Below are 21,235 nucleotides of genomic sequence, written 5' to 3'. Positions count from 1 at the left end.
TTCACTGCTGCCTTTTAGAATTAATGAATGAATGCTTCAGAGGCTTTGGCGCCCCCTGCTGGCTAACTAGCTTCTGCTACATCTGCTTCTGTTGACCTTCCCATGGCTTTCATGACCCATCACGTCCACAGAACTCCAGTCTCTGCTAACATGTTGGCAATGTAAGAGTTAAAGCCTAAAAAAGAGGCATTTTAGAACAACTTTTGAAATGTTTTCACCCCAACTATAAGGCAATAAAACAGGCTGTCACTTAGAACAAAAAGGGTTTTATTCCACGATATAACCTTAACATTTTGACTTCCGCAATGCGCCCCTCTGTATCATACGTTGGTTAGATGCTGTGGGTCTGCACGTCAGCAGCGTGTGTGTCCGGTGCGTCCACCAGAACTGCAGCCCATCCACCTGAGCAGCTTCATCATCATCATCGCTACAACACCTATTGAGACGCAGTCACTTCAGTCAACTCGTTATTGCTCAGATAAATAAACCTATGCTACAAGAAAAGAAAGATAAGGACAGGGAAAGGAAAAAAAACCCACAATTCTTATATTAAAATGAATGTACTACACACTGAAGTTAAAAAAAAAGTAATATTTTACTTTGGGGAGAGTTTTAGGGGATGAATACCTCAACTTCAGACCCCATGACTCTGACTGAGCATGCAAAGAGGTTCCAACGGAAATAAATGTAATCCTCCTCACTCTTAATCTGGGATTTTATGGCGTAAAACTCCTTTGCGCTGACGTAAAATCCCATGCAGCACACTTTACATCCTATTTTTGTTCTTTTTTTTTATCATTTACACAATCACAAACAATTTATAAGAAGAAATATATATAATATATGTAAAAATACAAAAAAACCCTAAACATTGTAGATCTGGACAACAATTGAAAGAGGAGATAGCACCGTTGTTACAATGGATGGAGGGACGGGTCAGGGTGTGAGGAGACGAGGGAACGCATCAGTGACACATCCAGGCTTGGGACTCCAGTAACGGTCAAACTTCAGAAACATCAACATAAAATGTTTTTTTTTCTAAAAAAAACGGCTGATTCTCCTCCATCTCTTCATTTTCTCATGTGTCCGTCCTTCAGTGTACAAGTGACACAAACGTAGTCCTCCTTCTCGGCCATCTCCGGCGTCACCCCAACGCACACCTGGTGGAACCACTGGTTGCAGCTGCCATCACACTGGACCCAGTCCACCTGCAGACACACACCACCACCCAAGCGATCCATGAAAAAGCAACAACAAAAAGAACTCTTTTGAGCTGTTTTAAGAGTTCCCAGTGGTCTTTTATGGTTATGATTATGCAGTTTTTGGGCGAAAATGAAAAAAGTATGTGCCATTTTCTAGGACATAGTTTCTGCTAAGCGGCAGTAGTTCATTAGAAATTCACCTCTGAGTTGACTTCTCTGTTGTAGAGTGGACCGCAGGTTGTAGCCTGCCTAGTGTAGTTTCTACGTCACAAATAAACTCTTTTTCAAACAGCAGTTTTGCGTCTGCTCCTGATTCACAATGATTTGAATAAAAAAATACTTAGAAATGCCATTTTGAGCTTAACTTTCTTCATATATGTCCTCCATCATCAGAAAAAGGCCACAAGGACATTTTAAAAACACCAAAAACACATTTTATTAGCAGAAAATCTGTTTTCAGCTGTTCAGAGACTTCTTGCAAACGTACTTGTTAATAAGTAAACCGCAGTTCCTCCCGTGACGACTTTTTAAAAAATTGCATCTGATCCATTTTAACAAGAAAAAACGGTGTTGAAATTAGGGTTGCACGATATGAGGAAAACTCGCGATATGCGATATTATTGATCAATGTTGTGATGACGATATAACTTGCAGTACATGAAGAAGTAGCAAAAACAACAAAAACATTTCCATTTCACAGCATATCTTAATTTAAATAAGAGTTAAAATACCTTAAATTATTCTCCAAATGACCCTCATCAAATTAGGACGGCAACGTCTAGCATAAAGGCTCCATCCGATTGGTCACAGGAATAAAGGGATTTACAGTGATCCCTTGCTATATCACGGTTTACTTTTCACGGTTTCGCTACTTCACGGATTTGGATTGTGCATTGTGTTCTGCATTCTAATTGGCTAAAAAGTCACTCAGCGAGTAGCTCAAGAATGGGACCCTTTGATGAGCCGTTCATTACAGTTCTCCAACATAATCGATGGTGGCATGTCGGTGTATAAGGATCTTTAGCAAAGAAGAAAAAAGAGCGACAACAACTGCCTATCAATATGTTCCTCTCCCGAACAAACACACCTGCAGCTGCACCGCGGGCTTCAAAAGGAAAAAACGCTGCAGAGGATGCAGCGGCTCAGTATGAAGAGCAGTGAAAAAGAAGACCGGAGTCACTATCTGTCCCACTGTACTTTTTTATTTTTTTCATAATCATTTTAAATTTTCTTCCGTTTAATCCACTCGGGTCGCGGTGGGCGGGGCTAATCTCCGCAATTTAAAGCCTTCTGTTCTTATCGATGATTGGAATTATTATTTGACAGCACACTACAGAAGTTATTTGTTGAAAAAACGTTTCTAAAGTACTTTTATTCTTTAAAAAAACAATTGATTTAGCCTGTTAAATGGTTTGTTCTTTCTTTTCAATGTATAATAGTGTATTTCATTGTATAATAATTGTAAAAAAAATAAAGGTTTCTACTTCACGGGTTTTGCTTATCACGGGTTCTATTTGGAACGTAACCCCCGCGATAATCAAGGGATCACTGTATTCAATTCATTAAATAGTTCAAGTTGCCATAACATTTTTTTGGCACATTTACGGTTTACCATTTATTGCGATGTTTGCTGCGATAAATTTGTGATTAATTGTGCAGGCCTAGTTGAAATGCATTACTAACCTTACTCCTCCGACCTTCATGCGCTGCCTCAACATGCAGACGTTTGCAAGATACTTAACACCAAATGAAAGCTCGCAAGATTTTCTGTAACAAGTTGACTTGGGATCTCTGAGTAAAATATAGAGATGTAGTCACCTCAAAAGTAGACAATCCAGCCTTTTTCCCTCTGCTTTTGAGCAGAAACAGCTCAACTCAACTGGGACGATCTGACAAACTGATAGAATTGAATGTAAAACTGGTTTAGGATGAGTTCAAATGTTGGAAGATTTGATACTGAGCACAACAGTACAAGCTACAACTTGTTGGAAGAATCGGTTGTACAAAAAATAGAAAATAGAATTTCAATTTGATAAAACCATGGAGGTGCAGGAGTTTGGAGATTGAAAACAGGGGAGAGACTCTGGTTTGGTTTTTGAAGTGACTTCACTAGTGAATAAACTAAAACATAAGAGTAAAATGTATGTTAGTAGAACTGCATTCCTCACATTTTTTTTTACATTTTGCATTCTGTTTTGCAAGTACAAGTTTGCAATGTGTGTTATGAAAAATAATATTGTAAAAAATATTAAGAACGAGGATTGTAAATAAAATAAAACTTGTAGTGTAGTCTAGAGAAAGTGCGCTTATTAAAAAAAACAGAAGTTTTCAAACAGGGTAGTTCAAAAGTTTCTGTTCCCAGATACAGATTTGAATCTCTCTTACTGAATATCACCTGTTGATTGGGCGTCATTTGAGAGGTGGAGCTGTTTTAATCCACAGAACCTTAAGCTCATTAAAACACTTAAATATTTAGCTTTGAGTTTCCAATACCGTTTGTTTTGAAGTCAGGCATAGACCCTGCTCATTTTTTCTCACCTCGTCTCCTTCTGGTAACTGACAGTCCTCCGCTGGACACACAGCCATCTCCTCATCCGAGTCCTCGGACTGGGAGAAGTCGGAGCGTGGAGAGGATGACGTTGAAGCCGACCTGCGCTGAGACTTCTTTTTAGTCATCTTCTGTCTTTTGTGAGAGTGCTTTCTGTCCTTCCCCCTGTGTTCTGCATCCAAACCCTCCTTCTCCAGATGCCTCTTTATTTTCCTCTCAGAACCAGCTTCTTTGGAGCTGCCGGTACCATCCTGAAACACCGGATCAACCCATTACAAACAAACCCCCCGAAAGGGTGAGTTTGTTCCCTCTGCACTGCCTTACCTGGTTGAGCGACACGTTTGTTCCCTGAGAGATAAACTGCATGTGTTTGTCGCGGTCCGTGGGTTCCTCCAGGAGGGGCGATCTGCATCTCTTGGCTTGCTGGCTGCTGGCTCTGTCCAGTAAAAAATGATAGAGGCTCTGGACTTGGGGCAGGCACACCTGCAGCAGCAGCCCTTCCACCATCAAACCCTCCAGCTCTGGGCTCAGGCCTGACAAAGACACAAAGGTTTTGGGGTGAAGCAGAGAGAGGGCTAGTTTTTATCAGCCTCTGGAGGACGCCCGTACCCTGCAGGGGGATGCATCTCTGCTCCGTGTAGAAGACGGTCTGAGCATGGCTTGTCCTGTTCCACTCTGGAGTCAAAGAAGGAGCCTGCATCGAAACATTCAACCCCAAATTTAGCATCTACAAAAGGTTACCTGCTAATATGACGTATCAAGGAAGACAATATCAATGACCTGAGTGTTTTTGGGATCGTTTTCACAGCCTGACACCCAATGGGTTAGAGTGGGAGGAGTTCTAGGCCTCTCCTCCAGCTCTGGTAGCTTACACAAGACCTGCTGCGCTCGCTCCTGCCAGTTGTGTGTCCTCTCCACCAGATATCCAAGTGCATCGCCTTCTGGCAGGCGCACCCCAATGCGCTGTAGGGATTCCAGCAGAGAGAGCACTTTGCTGAGCGGAAGCTTCTCTGAGCGCTGGCAGTGCGGGCAGAGCCACGGCTGGGTGTCGCAGGAGCCCGACGAGTCCCTGACGCAAACGCTGTGGAAGGCGTCCCTGCAGAGCTCACACTGCAGCATGGCGCCCATGGGAGCCTTCTGGCAGAAGCACACCTTCAGGTCCATACAGTCTGCTGTGGGAAGGAGCTTTGATTCATTTGCTGCCCTGAGATTATAGAAGGTTTCCATCTCCCTCACACGCAGCTCCTCCAGAGTCGCCACCTGTGGAATAGAACGATAGCAGCCGCTCATTTCCCTCCAATCCTAAACCAAAAGAATTCCACCAAAAGGATCTGCCCATCTATCTTTGTTTCTGACCAAAAAACTAGTTTGTGCTGCCTGCTCAGTGTTTATGTCGTTAATAAAATGACACACATTTTCTCCTCCTGGGAAAAAAACTCCAAAATCATACACATCCTATTTACAGGAAACAGATTCACAAGCAAACGTGGAACCCTTAAAGCAGAACTGTTGCTGTTTTTCTCCAGTGGAGGAAAACCTGCAGTCATCTGAACTGCAGACGTGCCTTTACGGAGCACAGGTTATGATATTTTAACAGGGAGAGATACCATCTTCTCTGGAAGAGCATCATTGCAGCAGGCTCGCTTCACCATTTGTTTCTAGTGAAATTCATGTTTGTCAGAAAACAAATAAGGAAGTTTGCGCTGGAAACTCACATACCGGTTTGTTCTGTTTTAAAACCAGCTCTACTGTTATGTTTATGGAGCCTAAGGTTTGCTGTACATTTTCAGAGAATTGCCTGTCTTTAAATTATTATTTTTATTACTTATATCTCCAGATTAAACTAATAAAAAGGTATTTGGACATTTTTTTCTTGTCTGTGAAGGTAACACGTGGCCTTTTTGAGTCTCCTACTTTGTGTTTTACAGTTTTATGCTCAAAACTACACATAAAACTTGTGTTTTTATATTTATTCTGACACTTGCTTGTGATATAATCGACAGAAACGAACAGATAATCCCATAATTGCCTGGATTCTGTCCTATAAAAAGCTTAACATTGTTGTTCACCTAAATGTGAGCATTAGGAAGGACTTTATTGGTGTGTAAACTGTGCCGGTAATTAAATTGAGGTGTTTTACAAATGTGTGCAATTGTGATGATTATTGCTTCATAAAACAACTTTTAAAAACTCAACCACTTTAGCTCTAAATGTCGTCTTTGTATCCAGAATAACGTACAGAGCCGGTCTGTCTGTTCCGGTATTATGCCGGTAAAAACAGTAACATGTACCAGCTGATGGTTAAACTCACTGCAGAGGTAGGATCTTTGGTCCCCAAAAGACTTTTCTCCACGTCGCTGATGGTGTTGAGCCGCGCCGTTTTCTTTTTGTTACTTTTCATCGCGTCTTTTCCTTTCCTGGCCTTCCTCTTGAAAAGACCTGCAGCCTCAAGCCGGGGACACAGAACCTGGACGGAGGATAAAGACGTGAGTTTTGACTGGGAGACGATAACTAGAACGTCTCTTTCTGCTGCTCCTCCCGTCTGTTTTTTATAAATACGAAATAATCCGTAATATTAGGTAAATGACTCATATGCTATTTAACATGTGTAGTTTGTCACTATTTTAACAGTTAGAAATATTGAGGCTAAAATAAAGACTAGTGTTTTTCAATGTGCCGACCCATTGCTTGACCATTTTAAATAAAGATTTACCGGTAAATGAATTTTTTTTTTTACAAACCTTATATTTTTACACAAACAGTTAGTTTTACATTGAAATAAGAAACCATAAGGGGGAATTTGCGATTTCCACTTTAGTGAAGGACTTACCTCCAGTAAGTTCTTGGTTAAGTCCTTCTGAAGGAAAGCGGCTGCAGCAGATTCCTTCCACTCCTGCACAGCTACCAACAAAGTCTCCAGCTGGTCCAAAGGCTCCAGGTGGACCTGAATGGCTTGTCCCCGTAACACCATGTCAGAGAGGCTGTCCACCATCAGCACACAGCCACTGGTCTAAATGGAACAGATTAAAGCCATAACTCTTAGAATATTCTTTGCGTAAACGCATCAAAAATGTTTGACTTTTTTGTTCTAACCTGAAGCTCGTCGGCCTCCTGAAGCCACTCGCTGGCTTTTCTGATGGTGTCCTTCAGGAGGAGACAGTTTGGGAGGTAGGCGGGGATTCCAGATGCTTTTTCAGCAGCAGCGCTAAGAGTCTCTATGGAGTGGGGGGGTCTAATGGGAAAGACATACGCCTCAGTACATTATCAGCTCAATTCTCTTTGTAAAGATCCTTTAAAATGACCTATTCTCCAAACATTTAGTAACTGATAAAAGCTCTTCTTTTAAGCAAAGCTTCTTTATGAAAGTATAAAATTTCAATTATGTCAAGCTCTATTAAAACTGTAGTAAACTTTAAAAAAAAAAAGTCTAAACACTTAAGAGAGTTCTAGGAATTGGCCCTGAGATTAGTTTTTTGAATGAAGGTAGGAAGTGAAGTGCATTCCTGACAGCCATGCCATTAAAGCCATTAAGAAGCACTAATGACAGTTAAACTGAGTACCAATGAAATGAGGGCAAAACTAAACGGGATGCTCACTTTTTTGTTGTTCATGTTGGATATTCTAGCAGCAGCATTTTGCACTAGCTGTAATTAAAATGAAGCAAAATCAGGAGCACCGACGACTGAATTTAGTCATAATCAGTGCGACTCTAGGAAAAAGGCCAATGTTTAACACATGATCAGTGTTTGGTTCACAGGATCTTTTTGGTGTCCTTCCTCCGTTCTTCGGAACATCCTGGAGTGCTCCCTCTCACCTCGCCTTAAGGAGGCTGCTCGCTTTGTCCTCCCAGTGCTCTGACATGGTGAGCTGCTCCTGAAGACGTGCCATGGCTTTTTCCACAGACGAGTGGGGTGCCAGGCCCACTCCCTGGTCAATGAGCATCCTCATGGTCTCCAGAGTGAGGGTGGCGGGCTGGGTGGCGGCCTGCTGCACCGCCTCCAGCCACCGCGCCTGCTCCAGCCTCACTCTGAGTTTGGGCAGCTCTGGCAGATCCACGTCAAAGTCGAAGCTGACGTCTAACAGGCTCTGGATCTCGGCCACGCTGAGAGATTCCTCTGCCAAGACCTTCTCGCTGTGCTGCTGGAAGTCTTCGATGCGATTCAAGAGTTCCTAAGAGCAAAGAGATCAAACACAGAGCGAGTAAATACCAATGAGGATGGTCAGGTTTGAGTCCCACTCCAATCATTTGTTTTTATCTATTTTCAAAGCTTTCCCAGTGGTCTTTTAATTATAAATATGCCGTTTTGAGCTAAAATGTAAAAACCTGTGTTGTTTTCTATGAAAGTTTCTGCAAAGCTGCAGGAGTTTATTAGAAATTCACCTCCGAGTTGTGGGCAGGACGTCTGGCGCAGAATAAGCCCGCCCCCACTTTCCGTCACCCATCTGTGTACACGTTCTCCTGCTAGCTTACAGCCCTTTACACCCCCCACCAAACATTAATGGTGCTACAAAAATGGTGAGCAACATTGGAGTTATCCAGTCGTACAGTTCAGAGCCAGATTCCAGCTCAGACTACATGGATCTATTTGTCTGCTAGTGGATCCATCAGAACGCAGCGGAGCGGGGAGCCTGTGACCCGCTAATTTTAATTTCTACGTCACACCTCCAAGCTTTTCCAAACGGCATTTCTGCATCTGCTCCCTGATTCACATTGATTTGAATAAAGAAATACTCAGAAACACTATTTTAAGCTTAACTTTCTTTGTAAATGTCCTCCATCATCAGAAAAATGCCAGAAGAACATGTTAAAAACACCAAAATGATGATTTTCATCTGAGTGGGTCTTTAAAAAGAATTAGCGATCAGGCTTTGTGCTACAGACTTAAACATGATCATACTGCTGTAGGACCAGACATTGGAGCTTCTCCTCCGATTACCTTCAGCATGGGGGCCTGAGGGAGGCTGCAGCACAGGTTATACAGCTGCCTCACAAAGGAACTGAGCTCCTCCACAGTCAACTGGCTGCGTGACTTCCCACTTCCACATCGATACCTGTTTGACGATGATAACCATTTCTTTGGAGGTACAACTGGATAAGGAATGTGTTTATCAGATCGAATTCGATGGGATGTCTGGTCAGGTCTGAAAGTTACCTGGTCTGTTTCTTGCCGTTTAGCAGCTGTTGAGCCACTGAGGCGCACTTCTCTGCATCCTGTGTGACGAGACGCAACCGCCGCCGCAGGTCGTTGTCAGGGAACAGCTTGGACTCGGACTCAGAGAGTAAAGAGCGAAAGACGGGCAGGCCTGAGGAGAGAGCACAAAGTCAGTCACAAACACAGGTCTCCAAAATGAAACAACCCCACTCTCTGCTGGATCCTTTTTCTGCTGGTTTTCTCCTCACCTTTCTTCTTTTCTAGCTTAGCTTCCAGAGTCTCTGTCACACGACAGGCCCATTCATCGTACAGCTCAGCTCTCTGCTTGACAGCACTCATCATGGGGTACAGCTCATCCAGCGTGTATCTGTAACTGCAGCCACAAGAACTTCTCTCAATTCATGGATGCAAGACCCTAAACACCAAACTAGTTCTGCCGTTTACCGTCAAAACCTGCCTTTAAAACACACAGTCACTTTGATGCATCATGAGTCTCAATCCACTGGACTTACTTGAGTGTGTAGTTGGTGACGGGGCAGCTGCAGAGGTCACCGATGTGGTACAAACAGACCAGAACTCCAGGGCTGCAGGGGCAGGTGATGGCAGAAAGGTAGCAGGTGGTCCTGCACTTGGCACACTGCCGCTCGTCATCCTGGAGGTGATCGTACTTTGCCTCTTTGAAGTCCAAGACGCCCTGAAGGAAGGAGGGAGAAAGAAATAACAAAGCAAATCAGGTAAAAGCAACAAAATATAAACTTTTTTTTTAAAGCGACAGAAAAAAACCCATATAGCTTTAAGACGAGGATGGAAGGCAGAGTGCAGTACCATTTTCTTCGCTTTCTCTCTCAGTTCCCGCTCCTCTTGGATCATGAAGACCATGTCTTTGTGGACGGCTGAGGCCAGGACCATGTTGAGCGTGTCTGCTTTGGCGGCCATGTTGCAAACCATCTCATCGTGGGAGAACACGTTGTAGCGGTGCAGCATGCGGTAGTGGTCCACACACTGTCGGCCAAGTGGCATCTGGAGATGTGTGCAGAACAAAAGACAGAAAAAAAAGAGTTAGTTTAGATTCTGAGCGATGGATTTTATAGTGCTGTATTTTTTACAGATTGTACTTAATTAATCTTTCATGAAGTATAAACGTTTGATGTCAACGGGGATAGATGAGAGTTTGAATGACAGTGTTCCCTCGTTTAATCGCAGTTCACCTGGCTCCTGCTCTCACTGTTTCACAGATTGTTTTTTTTTGGTGCAATTATTCAGCACACCGTGTTCTGCGTCCAGATTGGTTGTTGACCTTGTCAATCAATCCCCTCTGTGCCATGTCTCCTGTTTTCAGTTTGCCACATTTACACAAATCTTCGATGGCGATCAGATCTTGGTTTGATCCTATAATCCTGGACTTATTTCTATGTGGGGGTTTGAACTTTGAGAGTTTAAACAGAACAGAAAAGTGTGAAAATGTTCATGTCTGTCTGAAAAAAGTGCATAAGGTGTGTAGTGAGGGGTTTTACAGCCTTAAAACATCTATTATCCTACTAAATTTCACATATCGCAGGTTATTTTTGGGACGCAACTCCCACGATAAACAAGGGAACACAGCACTCTTTTTTGTCATTTTAAACCTGCATAACTTTGTGTGTAAGGGGGGGGAGCGACAAACATTTTAGGGCTGAAAGAAACACGGCAGCTCAATGGAAACACTATAACGGAGAGACATAGCGGAGGACATGAAGAAATAAAAAAGGGCTAATTCTCCAGCATAGAAACAGCAAGACAGAAATTAAATAACTTGATTACTTTTCTAATTTTTTTAATGTTCTGATTTGGGCAGCCGTGGCGCAGAGGTAGTGCGGTCAACCTATGATCAGAATCTCGCAGGTTTGGTTCCCACCATGCCTGTCCTTGAGCAAGACACTGAACCCCACATTTCTCTTGGTGGTTTTGGTTGACACAAGTGTTAGGCACCTGGGCTGCCGTCAGTGTGTGAATTGGATTGTGATTGTAGAGCGCTTTGGGCCTTCAGGTAAGGAAGACAACTGCTATACAAGGATACACCTTTAAAATAAACTTCCTGCTGTAAACCGTAACAAAACAATTCTTATACTCTGACTTCAATATTAGAATGTGAACCTGAAGCTTTAATGGTTTTGTTTTCCCTCTCCAGGATCCAGGAATGGAGCAGAACTCTTTTGTTCACAGCTGGAGCAGAAGCTGAGATTCAGTAACTAACAGAGATTTCTAGAATTAACTTAGAAGTGGTAAATTAACATTTAAAGTAAACGTCTGAACACGCAGCGGTTGGATTTTCTAAAATGTGAATGACATTAATGTTTTGGGCTTGTGTGACTGTAAGGCATAAACATTTTGTTTTTGGGGTACAGCTCATATGAGTGAAGCATACCCAGTCTACAGTGCAGAAGTTGACCGCCTCGGCAAAGTTAAAGCCTTGGTTGAAGCCGCTGTGATACGCTCTAGGAAACGTGATGACAAACTCTCCAGCACACTGGTTTGTTCTGTAAATCTGAAACAGAGAGACGTTCAGAGCGTTGCTCGCTTGAACAGACAGCAGAGGATCGTGAGCGCAGTCTCCTTCATATTTACTGGGACTCCGTAGGCCATCAGGGTGTTGGGGTTCATGATGGTGACCAGCTGGTGCAGCAGGTCAGGCTGGGACTCGAACAGCTCTGGAGCCAGTTTCTTCATCACACTCTCCAGCTGCTCTGCAGCAAAACCAGGCGCTCCGTACCAGGTTTTGGGTTCCCCCCTTACAGAGAAAAAGGATCAGAGCATATAAACTAAAGCCAACCAGCTTAGTTTCTCTAAATATTTTCTGAGAAATAGAGAATGCATAAACAAAGGAGGAAGGCTGGAATCACTAATGAGGTGGTACCAGTGCAGGTAGTTGATGGAGTAGCTCCAGTGATCCTCGATGTGCCAGCAGAAGGAGGAAAAGCACATGCCCACATAAAGCCACGGCAGTGTCATCCCACAGATGTCAGCCGTTACGTGAGTCAACACAGACGGGTTCATCATTGCCAGGTTGTTGAGGTTCCAGCCACATTTGAGGTATTTCTGCCAGAAGGACACAGAAATGAGGACAAGTCAACAAAAAGATCAACTCCTACAGAGAAAGCCACCTGTCTCCAGACGCTTTTGGGAGTTTGGTTTCAGAGTCTTACCTCATCTGCTGGGGAAACCTTAAATTTCCCGTTGGGAATGGGGAATCCACTCCCAAACTCCTTCGAGGCAATATCTGCTCCATATTCAACGGTAACGTCCTCATCGATGGCTCCAACCAGACGCCAAAACTCTTTCTCCACCAGCTCTGTGGGTACCATCTGTATGGATAAAAGCAGAGATGTCTACCTTTATTAAAAAAAAAAAGGAGTATAATTAAAAAAAGAACTCAATCTACTTACATGAACTGGCATATTAAAATAATCTGATTTGAATGCATCAGCCATTTGTCCAAAAGCTCGGAGGGAGTAATCTCTGGAGGCTTGTTCGAACCCAAACGCCTCATGAGGTTTGCTGCACTCCTGTGGGTACAATTCAAAACAAACGTGAACTTCGTGTCACAAATAAGTTAAGTGGCTGTTTAAAAAAACGCTAAACAAACATAATATGGTTACTTGTACAGTATTTTATTGTTCTTGTCAGTAAAGTTAGAGAGATTGCTCTTCGAATACCAGTTGTCTGCTTGTCAGGATTGAGTAAGTATTAATTTTGTCTTTACAGACACTGGCTATGCAATGCATTGTGGTCCATATTTGCCAATCTACTAAGCATCAATGCACACTAGTTTTTTGCAGAGACTTTTGGGAAATTTCTTTTTGGAATAGTACATTTGGACAGCACCACAAAATGGCAAACACACTATATAGCGCACTATGTAGTGAGTAGTGAAGGAATTCGGACAAAGCCCAACTCTACCATCTTAAAATTTCCTGTGAGCCAACTGCATGCCCCTCCCCCACCTGTGAGGGCGTTTCTGTCTAAAGCCCACAATGAATAAGCAACGCTTTCCATTGAAGTTATTGATGTTTCTTATTATACTTTCCTAAGTAAACTCTGGCTCTAAAAGCTCTCAACTCGAATGTCAACCATTTGAACAAAGTTCCATCTGCTAATCTCTGATCAGACCCACAAATGGAAGTGAACTTTTGTTAGGAGGGCCGGCCAGCTTTTCTGTCTTTAGCGGATCAGCTTTCAGCTTTCTTTAGTTTTTAACAGAACACTGTGTCTCTTCAGAACTACAACTGAATTTACACCTGAAAAACAAGCTCAAACTGAAATGGGTTCTTTTTGTGAATCATTTTCCCCGTTTTCTGTCTTGTTCCTACCTGTTGACTAACTGACCACATGATCCGACTTCACCTTGGCACATTATTTATTATCTGATTATTATAATCTCTCTGTGGATGCTGTCACATTGTGTCAACACTGGAAACCTGACTGGCCTTATAAACTGAGGGCTAAAAACAAAAGCTCTCAATTCAAGATGTATAAAAATGGTTCAAATATGGTTGGCAGCTTTACAAGAAGGACATTTTAATATGCTTTACTCAGATAAAAAGCTTGATCACATCTTAAATATCTCATGGCAGCATATTTTCCTAGAATGAAAAAACTAGAATAGGATGGAGAGTGTTCATCTGTCAGGCTGGTCTGTAGGGAAACAATGTTCCTGCAGATTGAACTCTCCTTCTTTATGGGTCTGGGTGACCATGACCCATGCTCTTAGTTATGCTGCTCTGAGCTAAGGCTGACAGGGACGTCTTTTAGGGAGCACTGGGTGTCTTTCCTCGCCTTCTCCATGTCAGACCTTCAGCCACCTGATCTCTACTTGGTCCTTAAATGTAAATTTCATTGCTTTAAGTACCAACTTGTCTTTTTTGTGTGTGTTTTGGATCTGTGTCTGTCTTGTTTTCGCCCAAGAACAAGCTGGGTACAGGGGAATATGCTAAAAATAATTGAATATTTTCAGTTTGTTATTTTTCCTTTAACAGATGGAATGACTGAACTAGACCCAACTGCTTTAAAAATAATCTTGAGTAGCTTCATTTTTTGTTTAGCTCTTTAAAACAAACACAGTTAATGCTTTACAAATGAATATCATAGAACTAAAAAAAACAAAAAACTATTTTTTTACTGTGAAAGGATGCGCCCCATGTGGGTTTGTCTGCAGGTCAGGTGCAGGTGGCCCCTCCTAAGTGGAATAACTGTCACTATCATACCCATTTGCATTGCTTATGGGTTCCATGCATTGACTGTATACGAGAACTGAACTGAGTGACCCCTCCCCTCTCGCGTCCAAACAGGAAGTACCGGTTTCCACTGGTGCCAAAAAATCAAAATCTCATCGACTTCTATTGAGGAATAAACAGCTCTTACTCCGTCATTAGTTTTTGTCAGAATAATCATTCTTGCTCGGATCCGTTTTTTTAACATGTTCTTGCAAATCTTTTTTTTTTTCCAAAATATTTTTATTTATTTCAAGTTATAAACCGATCAATCGGATGCTTCCATAAAACTATTTGGTCTCGTGTCAAACATTTGAAGTGTTTGATTGGCAGATTCTCCCGAGCACACTTTCAAGTGGTAGTAGGGACGAACAAGATCACTCCTGGTTAGTGCAAATGGTTGCCATAGAAACGGTGACTCAGCCTGATTCCTGACCAATTACTCCTTCCTGATGTTGTCTGGTTCCAACATGGTGGCATCCATATCGTGAAAAAACGGCGACTGAATTGACTTCATTTGGTTGGAGCTGGTAGTAAGTCGTGGATCTATGGATGACATCACACTCACTGGCTCCTGTTCTCATATAGTCAATGGTTCCATACTTTTTGACCTAATGTTCCTGAATTCCCATGGGACCCACGTTTTGGTCCGTTTGCAGCCCACTCCCATTTACAACCCAAACGGATAATAAACGTTGGGCTCATTTACCCACATCGGCATGGTTTGGGTTAAAAACCTTTAAAGAGGTTAGTCTAGGGTGTGTTTATTGTCACCTGAGCCAGACACTTGGGGCACCTCCAGTCTCCTCTGGGAACGTCGTGGAGGGGGGGAATCAGACAGTAGGTGTGGTAGCTGTCGTCACAGCCGTCACACAGCAACAGGCGGTCCTCGTCTCCCCCACTGGCACAAACCAGACACACAACCAGATCCACCTGGACAACAAAATAACAGAACACACAAACTAGCTTCTTTGTGTCTCTGTTTTGTTAAAAGTTTGCAAAAACCTGAAACAAGGTGGTTTACTGACTGGATTTGAAGTAACCAGGGGGATCATCTTCTTGTACCGTGACTTGGATTTGTCATCTTCACTGATTGGTTCTTTACTTTCCAGCGGTTCCTGCTTCACTGAGATAGGAATCTCTTTTTCTACAAGACAGCAACAAACACCAACATGATTGGAACTTAATGACTTTGCTTTTACAAGCAACAAAACTGGGTTTTAGACGTTCATCATCTTTTCTATCAGGTTGGTAGATCTGAGTAGGAGTGTAAGTGCTTTCACATGGTTTTAAATGTCACAGCAGATAAAAAAACGTCTGACCTGGTTCTGGTTTGGCGACAAAAGAGCCCATCCTACGCCTCAAATTGGGTTTGTTTTCCCCGGCCTCACCTGGTTCCGTCTTCACACAGGTGATCTATTTAAGAGGAGACAAGTGAAACTGGTGGGCGCTTGAGACAACATAAAACGTGACGTTACAGGAAGCGTGCGGCGAGCAGAGCAAAAGCCGAATGTGTGCGGTTCTCACCTCACACTTCATGCGCTTGGCTCGGCGCGCACTGGGGCAAGTGTCAGTCATGGGGGGGGGCAGCCTCTGAGCCTGTTCCTGCAGCTTGTGCTCCTTGTTGTCGACAGTCTCCTCTTGTGGGACAGGCTTCTGAACGCACTGCAGGAACACAGTGGGCTGTTAAAACCACAACCTGCCGGCTGTTGAGCAGCACTTGGGTGACTGTGGAAACACCTTCAAGAGCAGCGAACAACTGGACTAGTAAAAAAATTTAAAAAACAGGTGCAGAAGGTCAAAAAACATGAGAAATTAAAGCAGAAAGTGGATTTAAATGTATATTCTAATTTGTTGGCATAAATATTTTGAAGATCCACCACTGCAGAGAGTAAACTTGGTAGAAAAAGTAGGTCAAACTCCATCACAAGCTATTTGGCATCCATAGGAAGAAGACTGTGAGGAGGATTTGGTTAGTAAAAGTGGGTTGCCTTATCAAAAGTATCGGAAATAAAACATGCCGAATCGAAAAGGAAGGACTGAGTGGTGCTGAGGCAGCAGGCTACTTTCATAGATCACTGTGTTCACAAAACTGTTAGAAAGCGTGTGCAAGACCATGACACGTCACAATAAAAGCAGGAAATTAAAAGGAAATATGTTTGCAGAAAGAAGAGAGCAGTTTGATAGCTATATAAATTGATATTTGTGTAGATATCTGAGCCTCAGACTGCTGTTTAAATGTGGAAGTCTGCTTTAAAGCCTGATGTTGATGCTTCTCCATAAAGTCTCTGCAGCAGCAGAACATACATCACATTTTAAACCACAAAAATAAGACAAATAGTAAAAAGTTCAAAACAAAAAGATATATTTTTTTAAAATGATTTAAAAAAACAACAACAACCTGTGCCTGCTTTAAGTCTGCACATATGAACCCCCAAAACCTACGGGTAAACATGCATTTTGTTAATAATGATGAAGAGCGGCTTCGCGATCACAAACATACCTGTTCAAGTTCAGGATCAGCCTCCAAACGCATCAGTTTGGAAGCCAGATCTGGTGCCTAAGGCAAGAGAGAGCTTTTGTAATTACACAATTTAAAGTGACCCGTCGAAGAGGCCACGCAGAACCAATTCAGAGGTCTTAGACGCTCTCTTGTTATGGAATGTTAGGGCTTGAAAGGACAACACATGGCGCCCTCTGATAATTAGACTTCACGTTCATACTTTTTTTAAAAAGGGAAAGCTGGATGAGCTTAAAAACGACAGCAGTGTTATAGAAACTTATCTTTGGTCAGTTTGGGATAGGCACAAATCTTTTACACAACCGTTTGGTCCTTAAATACAAACGTTTCAGCTGAAATAACATGCTCACTAGCAGGAGAAGGGAACCATTTTTTGGGCAGAGCGTCCTTCCAATGCTCACCAGTAGGTTGGCGCCGTTCTGAAACAGGGTGTAGGGATAGAGGATCCTCTCATAGTGCCCCCGCAGGTGCGACCCGATGGCTTTGCCGGGTGAGTAGCCCATCTGCAGAGCAATCTTGGTCCATCGCCGATCCTGGCAGACAATTTCGAATCCCCCCTCATCTGCTACCAGCTGAGACGACAGAGACTTCGGTCAGAGCTGAGATCAGCACGTCACACTGCAATCAACAACCAACCTTATACAGCTTATACAGATCCAGAATCTTCCGCTCTACATGAGGAATCTTCAGGGAACATCCCTGCAGATCCCAAAATTTGGCAATCTTGTCCAAGAAGTTGAGCTTGACTCTGGTTTGTGCCTAAAAGAAAACAGTGAGACAATCAGAAAAAGACCCAAAAATACAACAACAAATCAATAAACTCTATAAATATAATAATAACAAGTAAAAAAAACAGTTAATAATCACACAAACCCGGTAAAACAGTTTGTAATTTAGCAGAAGAGTAACAGGAAGAGGGAACTAGATTTTTTTTTAGCACAGCAGCACAAAGAGATAACAGTCAAAACCGACATAATCTGATTAACAAAACTCACCTCCAGCTCATTGAGCCTCTGAATACGAGGAACAAAATGCAGTTTGTCAACATCACAAGCAAATGGAGGCTGCCAGTCCTAAAAACAACCACAGGGAAGTTTGAAGGTCAAATATCTGTTGCAGTCGCCGAACATCTCACCAGCAAAGCTTTTGGTTTCTGCCATCAAACTTTTGGGGGACTTTGAGGCCGATTTTCAGGGCTAAGAAATGAATCAAAGGTGATATAGAAAAGTGAAAGAATTCAAATGAGGACATTTTTTTTAGGTTGAGAATCAGGGCCTGCTGGTAGTGAATCACACACTGCTCCTTTTTCACTTAGACGCACGATCAAAAGTGCAAAATGGACTTTAAAAGTGCAATAAACACATGAAGGACCCCAGGTTTTGGGTGCCAAGGGTAATCAACATCCCCCCTAACGTTGCACAAAATGGCCAGATGGAAGACTCACTCACCATCCAAGCTTACCACAAAGCCAACATGGAGGACAACACCCTCCAACAAGAAGACTGTTGGACTGTTTATCAGCTTGTTTTCATGTCAGTGTTGAAGATCGTGCTAATTTAACCACAACTTTTAAGATCACGCCAATTGTAGTGGAATATCTTTGGTTTATTAATAAAATAAACTGTATTTTCTTTAGCTTCATTGTAGGTTAAATGGTTTAAATTTGTATTTTATTGTGAAATAGAATATAAATAAAATGTTTTTGTTCTGCCATGATGAAGGTTTCAGAGAAGGGCGCGAGCTCAAAGAAAGTGATCAACCTTCAACTGCCACTTCAGGATGCCAATATTCACGTCAGTTTTACGGGACATTTTGTTAGAAATATTGTTTACTGTTTTTAATTTTGAAGAATATGTCACGCATTTGCACGCTATTTTACTATCAGAATGGCTTCCGCATTGCCACTTATGTCAACGCCGCGAGCCTCATGATGACAGCTCGCGGGTGAGCTGTGCTAGCCTTAGCCGAGCTGAGAAGAGGCTCGCTCCGGCCGGGCTGCGAGCACCAACGGCGAGCAGGGACGACAAACCCGCCGTAAAATCACCCACTAGGTCGCTCCCACGCCGCGGGGTCAGCAGCGGACCGGCAGACAGAGCGTTTGGGATTAAAAAAAAGAGACGGTAGAAAAAAGAAAGAAAAAAAAACGGCAGGCGGCTAGCAGCGGCAGCACAAAGAATGAACACAACCGAGCATCCGCCATGTTGAACAGTCCCTTTAAATCCCAGGGCTCGGTTCATCCACGGCCAAACTAAACTCAGCATCCGCGCCGCGGAAACGTTGCAAAGCATTTCTTCGCACTCACCGGGGGTGGTCGGACTTTACAAATCCCCGTTTTCTCAGCGATGGGGCGGATCTTATTGATAAACGCATAAGGATCTCGAAATTCTTCCCAGCTGGGCTCGAAGACCGGGCACTCCGGAGGAGGCTTAAACTCGTCCGGTCGAGGCTGGCTTCCAGTTTCGACCCGGTGGAAGCTCGGACTGGACATGTCAGGGCAGGAGCCGACGTGTTATAACTGAGAGACTTTTCACCCCCTATTAGTTTGATTGGATCCCGTATATCGGTCGCCAGAGTCGGTTGCAGCAAGTCGACATCAACACGAGATGAGGCAGATTACACACATACTCTATACACACACACACACACACGTACACATCCACGCACAGTGAAGAGAATGTTCCAAGGCAGAGAGCACGTCCGCCCAAAAAACTAGTTACTAGACAATTTTCTAGTTAAATGGCCTCAATTTCAGCAATTTTTGGTTATCAAATTGCTTTATTACACAGGTATTGACAGTAAGATTTGCGAATTCAATCCATTTCCTTAATGTGTTTTTATTTATACTTTACAACTACTTTACAGTTAATGTCTAAAATTATGAATATGTATGAGGGTATGTTAAGTTAAATTGCAGCACGTTGGAAACAAGCTGAGTTATTAGAAAACCATTTAAAAAAATATTCACTAGAGTAATCAAGACTCCAGAAAAATGAGGAGCACATTTATGTACTTCGGATGTTTTTCCCCCCTAAATAAACAATGTACAATAATTTCATCTATCATTCATGTAAAGTTACATAAATGTACTAAATTTTAGCAAAGTTGTTCATTCTTAAATAGATTTAGATATACCTGCAACATAGTTTTATTTCAACCCTAGCTATCATAATAACAATAATAATAAAGATTATTATTTTCTTTCTTTTTTTTTGGGGGGGGGGGGTGTTTACTTGACACTGCTTTCACTTTAACTTTTAACAAATACTAAAGCAGAATGCATGTTTATGTTTTTATTTTTGTTGATTGTGGTGTACTTTAATCACATATATGCCATTTCTGTCAAGTTTTAAAGCATTAAAATCGGAATGGAGCAATAGTATGATTTTTTTAGACTCAAATGCAGACAATCTTTCATGGTAACAGCGTCAAAGGCGGCCATAATAGTAAAAAAATTCTATTCAAAACTGAATCAACGGATTCTGACTTTTTATTTATTTTTTAAACCGTCGAACAGCTGGACATGACAACGAAGTGTGGTCAACGGGAAAGACCAAATGTTAAACATTTGGCCACTTTCTGCTGTAATATTGACATTGAAAGCCTGTTTTAAGACGTTATTATATGTTTACACTCGCGCGGATGGATACCAGCAGGTGACACCTCCTGGCTACCGGGAGTCGTTGTTTAAATAGCCAGAGTGAGAAATTTGATTGGTTGTTGCTCACAAATGTTTGAAAACATCTGCCACTCAACACCAGCTTCGTCAGTCAGTCAGTGGAGGACAAAAATGGACTCCATTAATAAATAGGGCTTTTTCTCTATTTATTTTTTCACATCTTATTATTTTTATTATTTGAGAACCGTTAAATATATTTATTTTATGTGGCAAAAAAGGAAAGTTTTTTTTTGATGCTTCATTTTTGCTGGCAGATTGGAGTTAGTGTTTGGAGGTTTGGGGGAAAGCAGATTCAACTAACACTGATCAATCTTTGTTCAAAAAAAAAAAAGCAACAATTTTTAATAGAAAGAACCACACACGATTTAAAGATCTGACCTGGATCATAATGATGTTCTCAACATCCCCTTATAGCACTTTATTTTGACGATGGAGGACATATATAAATACAAATAAGCGTAAAGCTGAATTTCTCAGTATTTCTTTATTCAAACCATTGTGAATCAGATGCAGATGGGGAAAAAAAGCCGCTGGAATAAGCTTGGAGGTCTGACGTAGAAACATCAAGACACCACAAGTTCCCTGCTCCACTCCATTCTGTGGCGTCCACTTGTAGTCAAATAGATCCATGTACGTCTTTGTTTTTCCTCGTCCGAGCTAGAATCTGGATCAAAACTGTACAGCTGGATATCTCAGATGTTGCTTTTCATTTTGTTGCACCATTAATGTTAGGTTGGGATTATGAGGGGCTGTAAAACAGCAGAAGAGGGTGTATACAAAGGCATGATGGGAAGTGTGAGAGGCTTACACTGAACCAATAGTCCCGCCCACAACTCAGAGGTAAATTTCTAATGAACTCCTGCTGCTCTGCAGATACTATGTCCTAGAA

The 21,235-nt window shown here is 42.3% G+C and overlaps 1 protein-coding gene across 3 annotated transcripts; it reads right to left on the bottom strand.

Annotated features, from left to right (window-relative positions):
• Positions 1 to 250: 250 nt before the first annotated feature.
• On the bottom strand, positions 251 to 19,356 carry kdm5bb (lysine demethylase 5Bb). 3 transcript variants are annotated; one of them, XM_011477513.4, is made up of 28 exons: positions 18,973 to 19,337; positions 17,666 to 17,743; positions 17,307 to 17,429; positions 17,072 to 17,242; positions 16,653 to 16,709; positions 15,677 to 15,814; positions 15,472 to 15,565; positions 15,178 to 15,296; positions 14,924 to 15,082; positions 12,326 to 12,445; positions 12,086 to 12,244; positions 11,797 to 11,978; positions 11,508 to 11,670; positions 11,308 to 11,427; positions 9,729 to 9,923; positions 9,416 to 9,597; positions 9,152 to 9,276; positions 8,904 to 9,054; positions 8,688 to 8,802; positions 7,565 to 7,920; positions 6,844 to 6,982; positions 6,581 to 6,760; positions 6,062 to 6,217; positions 4,531 to 5,010; positions 4,360 to 4,444; positions 4,075 to 4,283; positions 3,741 to 4,001; positions 251 to 1,208 (listed from the first exon to the last, which is right to left on the bottom strand). In XM_011477513.4, the coding sequence occupies exons 1-28, from the start codon at positions 19,156 to 19,158 to the stop codon at positions 1,071 to 1,073; spliced, it is 4,641 nt and encodes a 1,546-aa protein (XP_011475815.2). In that variant the 5' UTR covers positions 19,159 to 19,337; the 3' UTR covers positions 251 to 1,070. The 3 variants fall into 3 exon arrangements, with proteins under 3 accessions (XP_011475815.2, XP_078806397.1, XP_020560513.1); XM_078950271.1 differs by lacking the exon at positions 18,973 to 19,337 and adding an exon at positions 18,119 to 18,853; XM_020704854.3 differs by lacking the exon at positions 16,653 to 16,709 and having other exon boundaries at positions 18,973 to 19,356.
• Positions 19,357 to 21,235: the final 1,879 nt, after the last annotated feature.

This window comes from Oryzias latipes, chromosome 7, assembly GCF_053564925.1.
Source record: "Oryzias latipes strain Hd-rR chromosome 7, Olatipes_Hd-rR_3.1".
Taxonomy (NCBI): Eukaryota; Metazoa; Chordata; class Actinopteri; order Beloniformes; family Adrianichthyidae; genus Oryzias; species Oryzias latipes.
The sequence above is the reverse complement of the archived record's forward strand: the minus strand, read 5'-3'. Positions and strand labels throughout refer to the sequence as shown.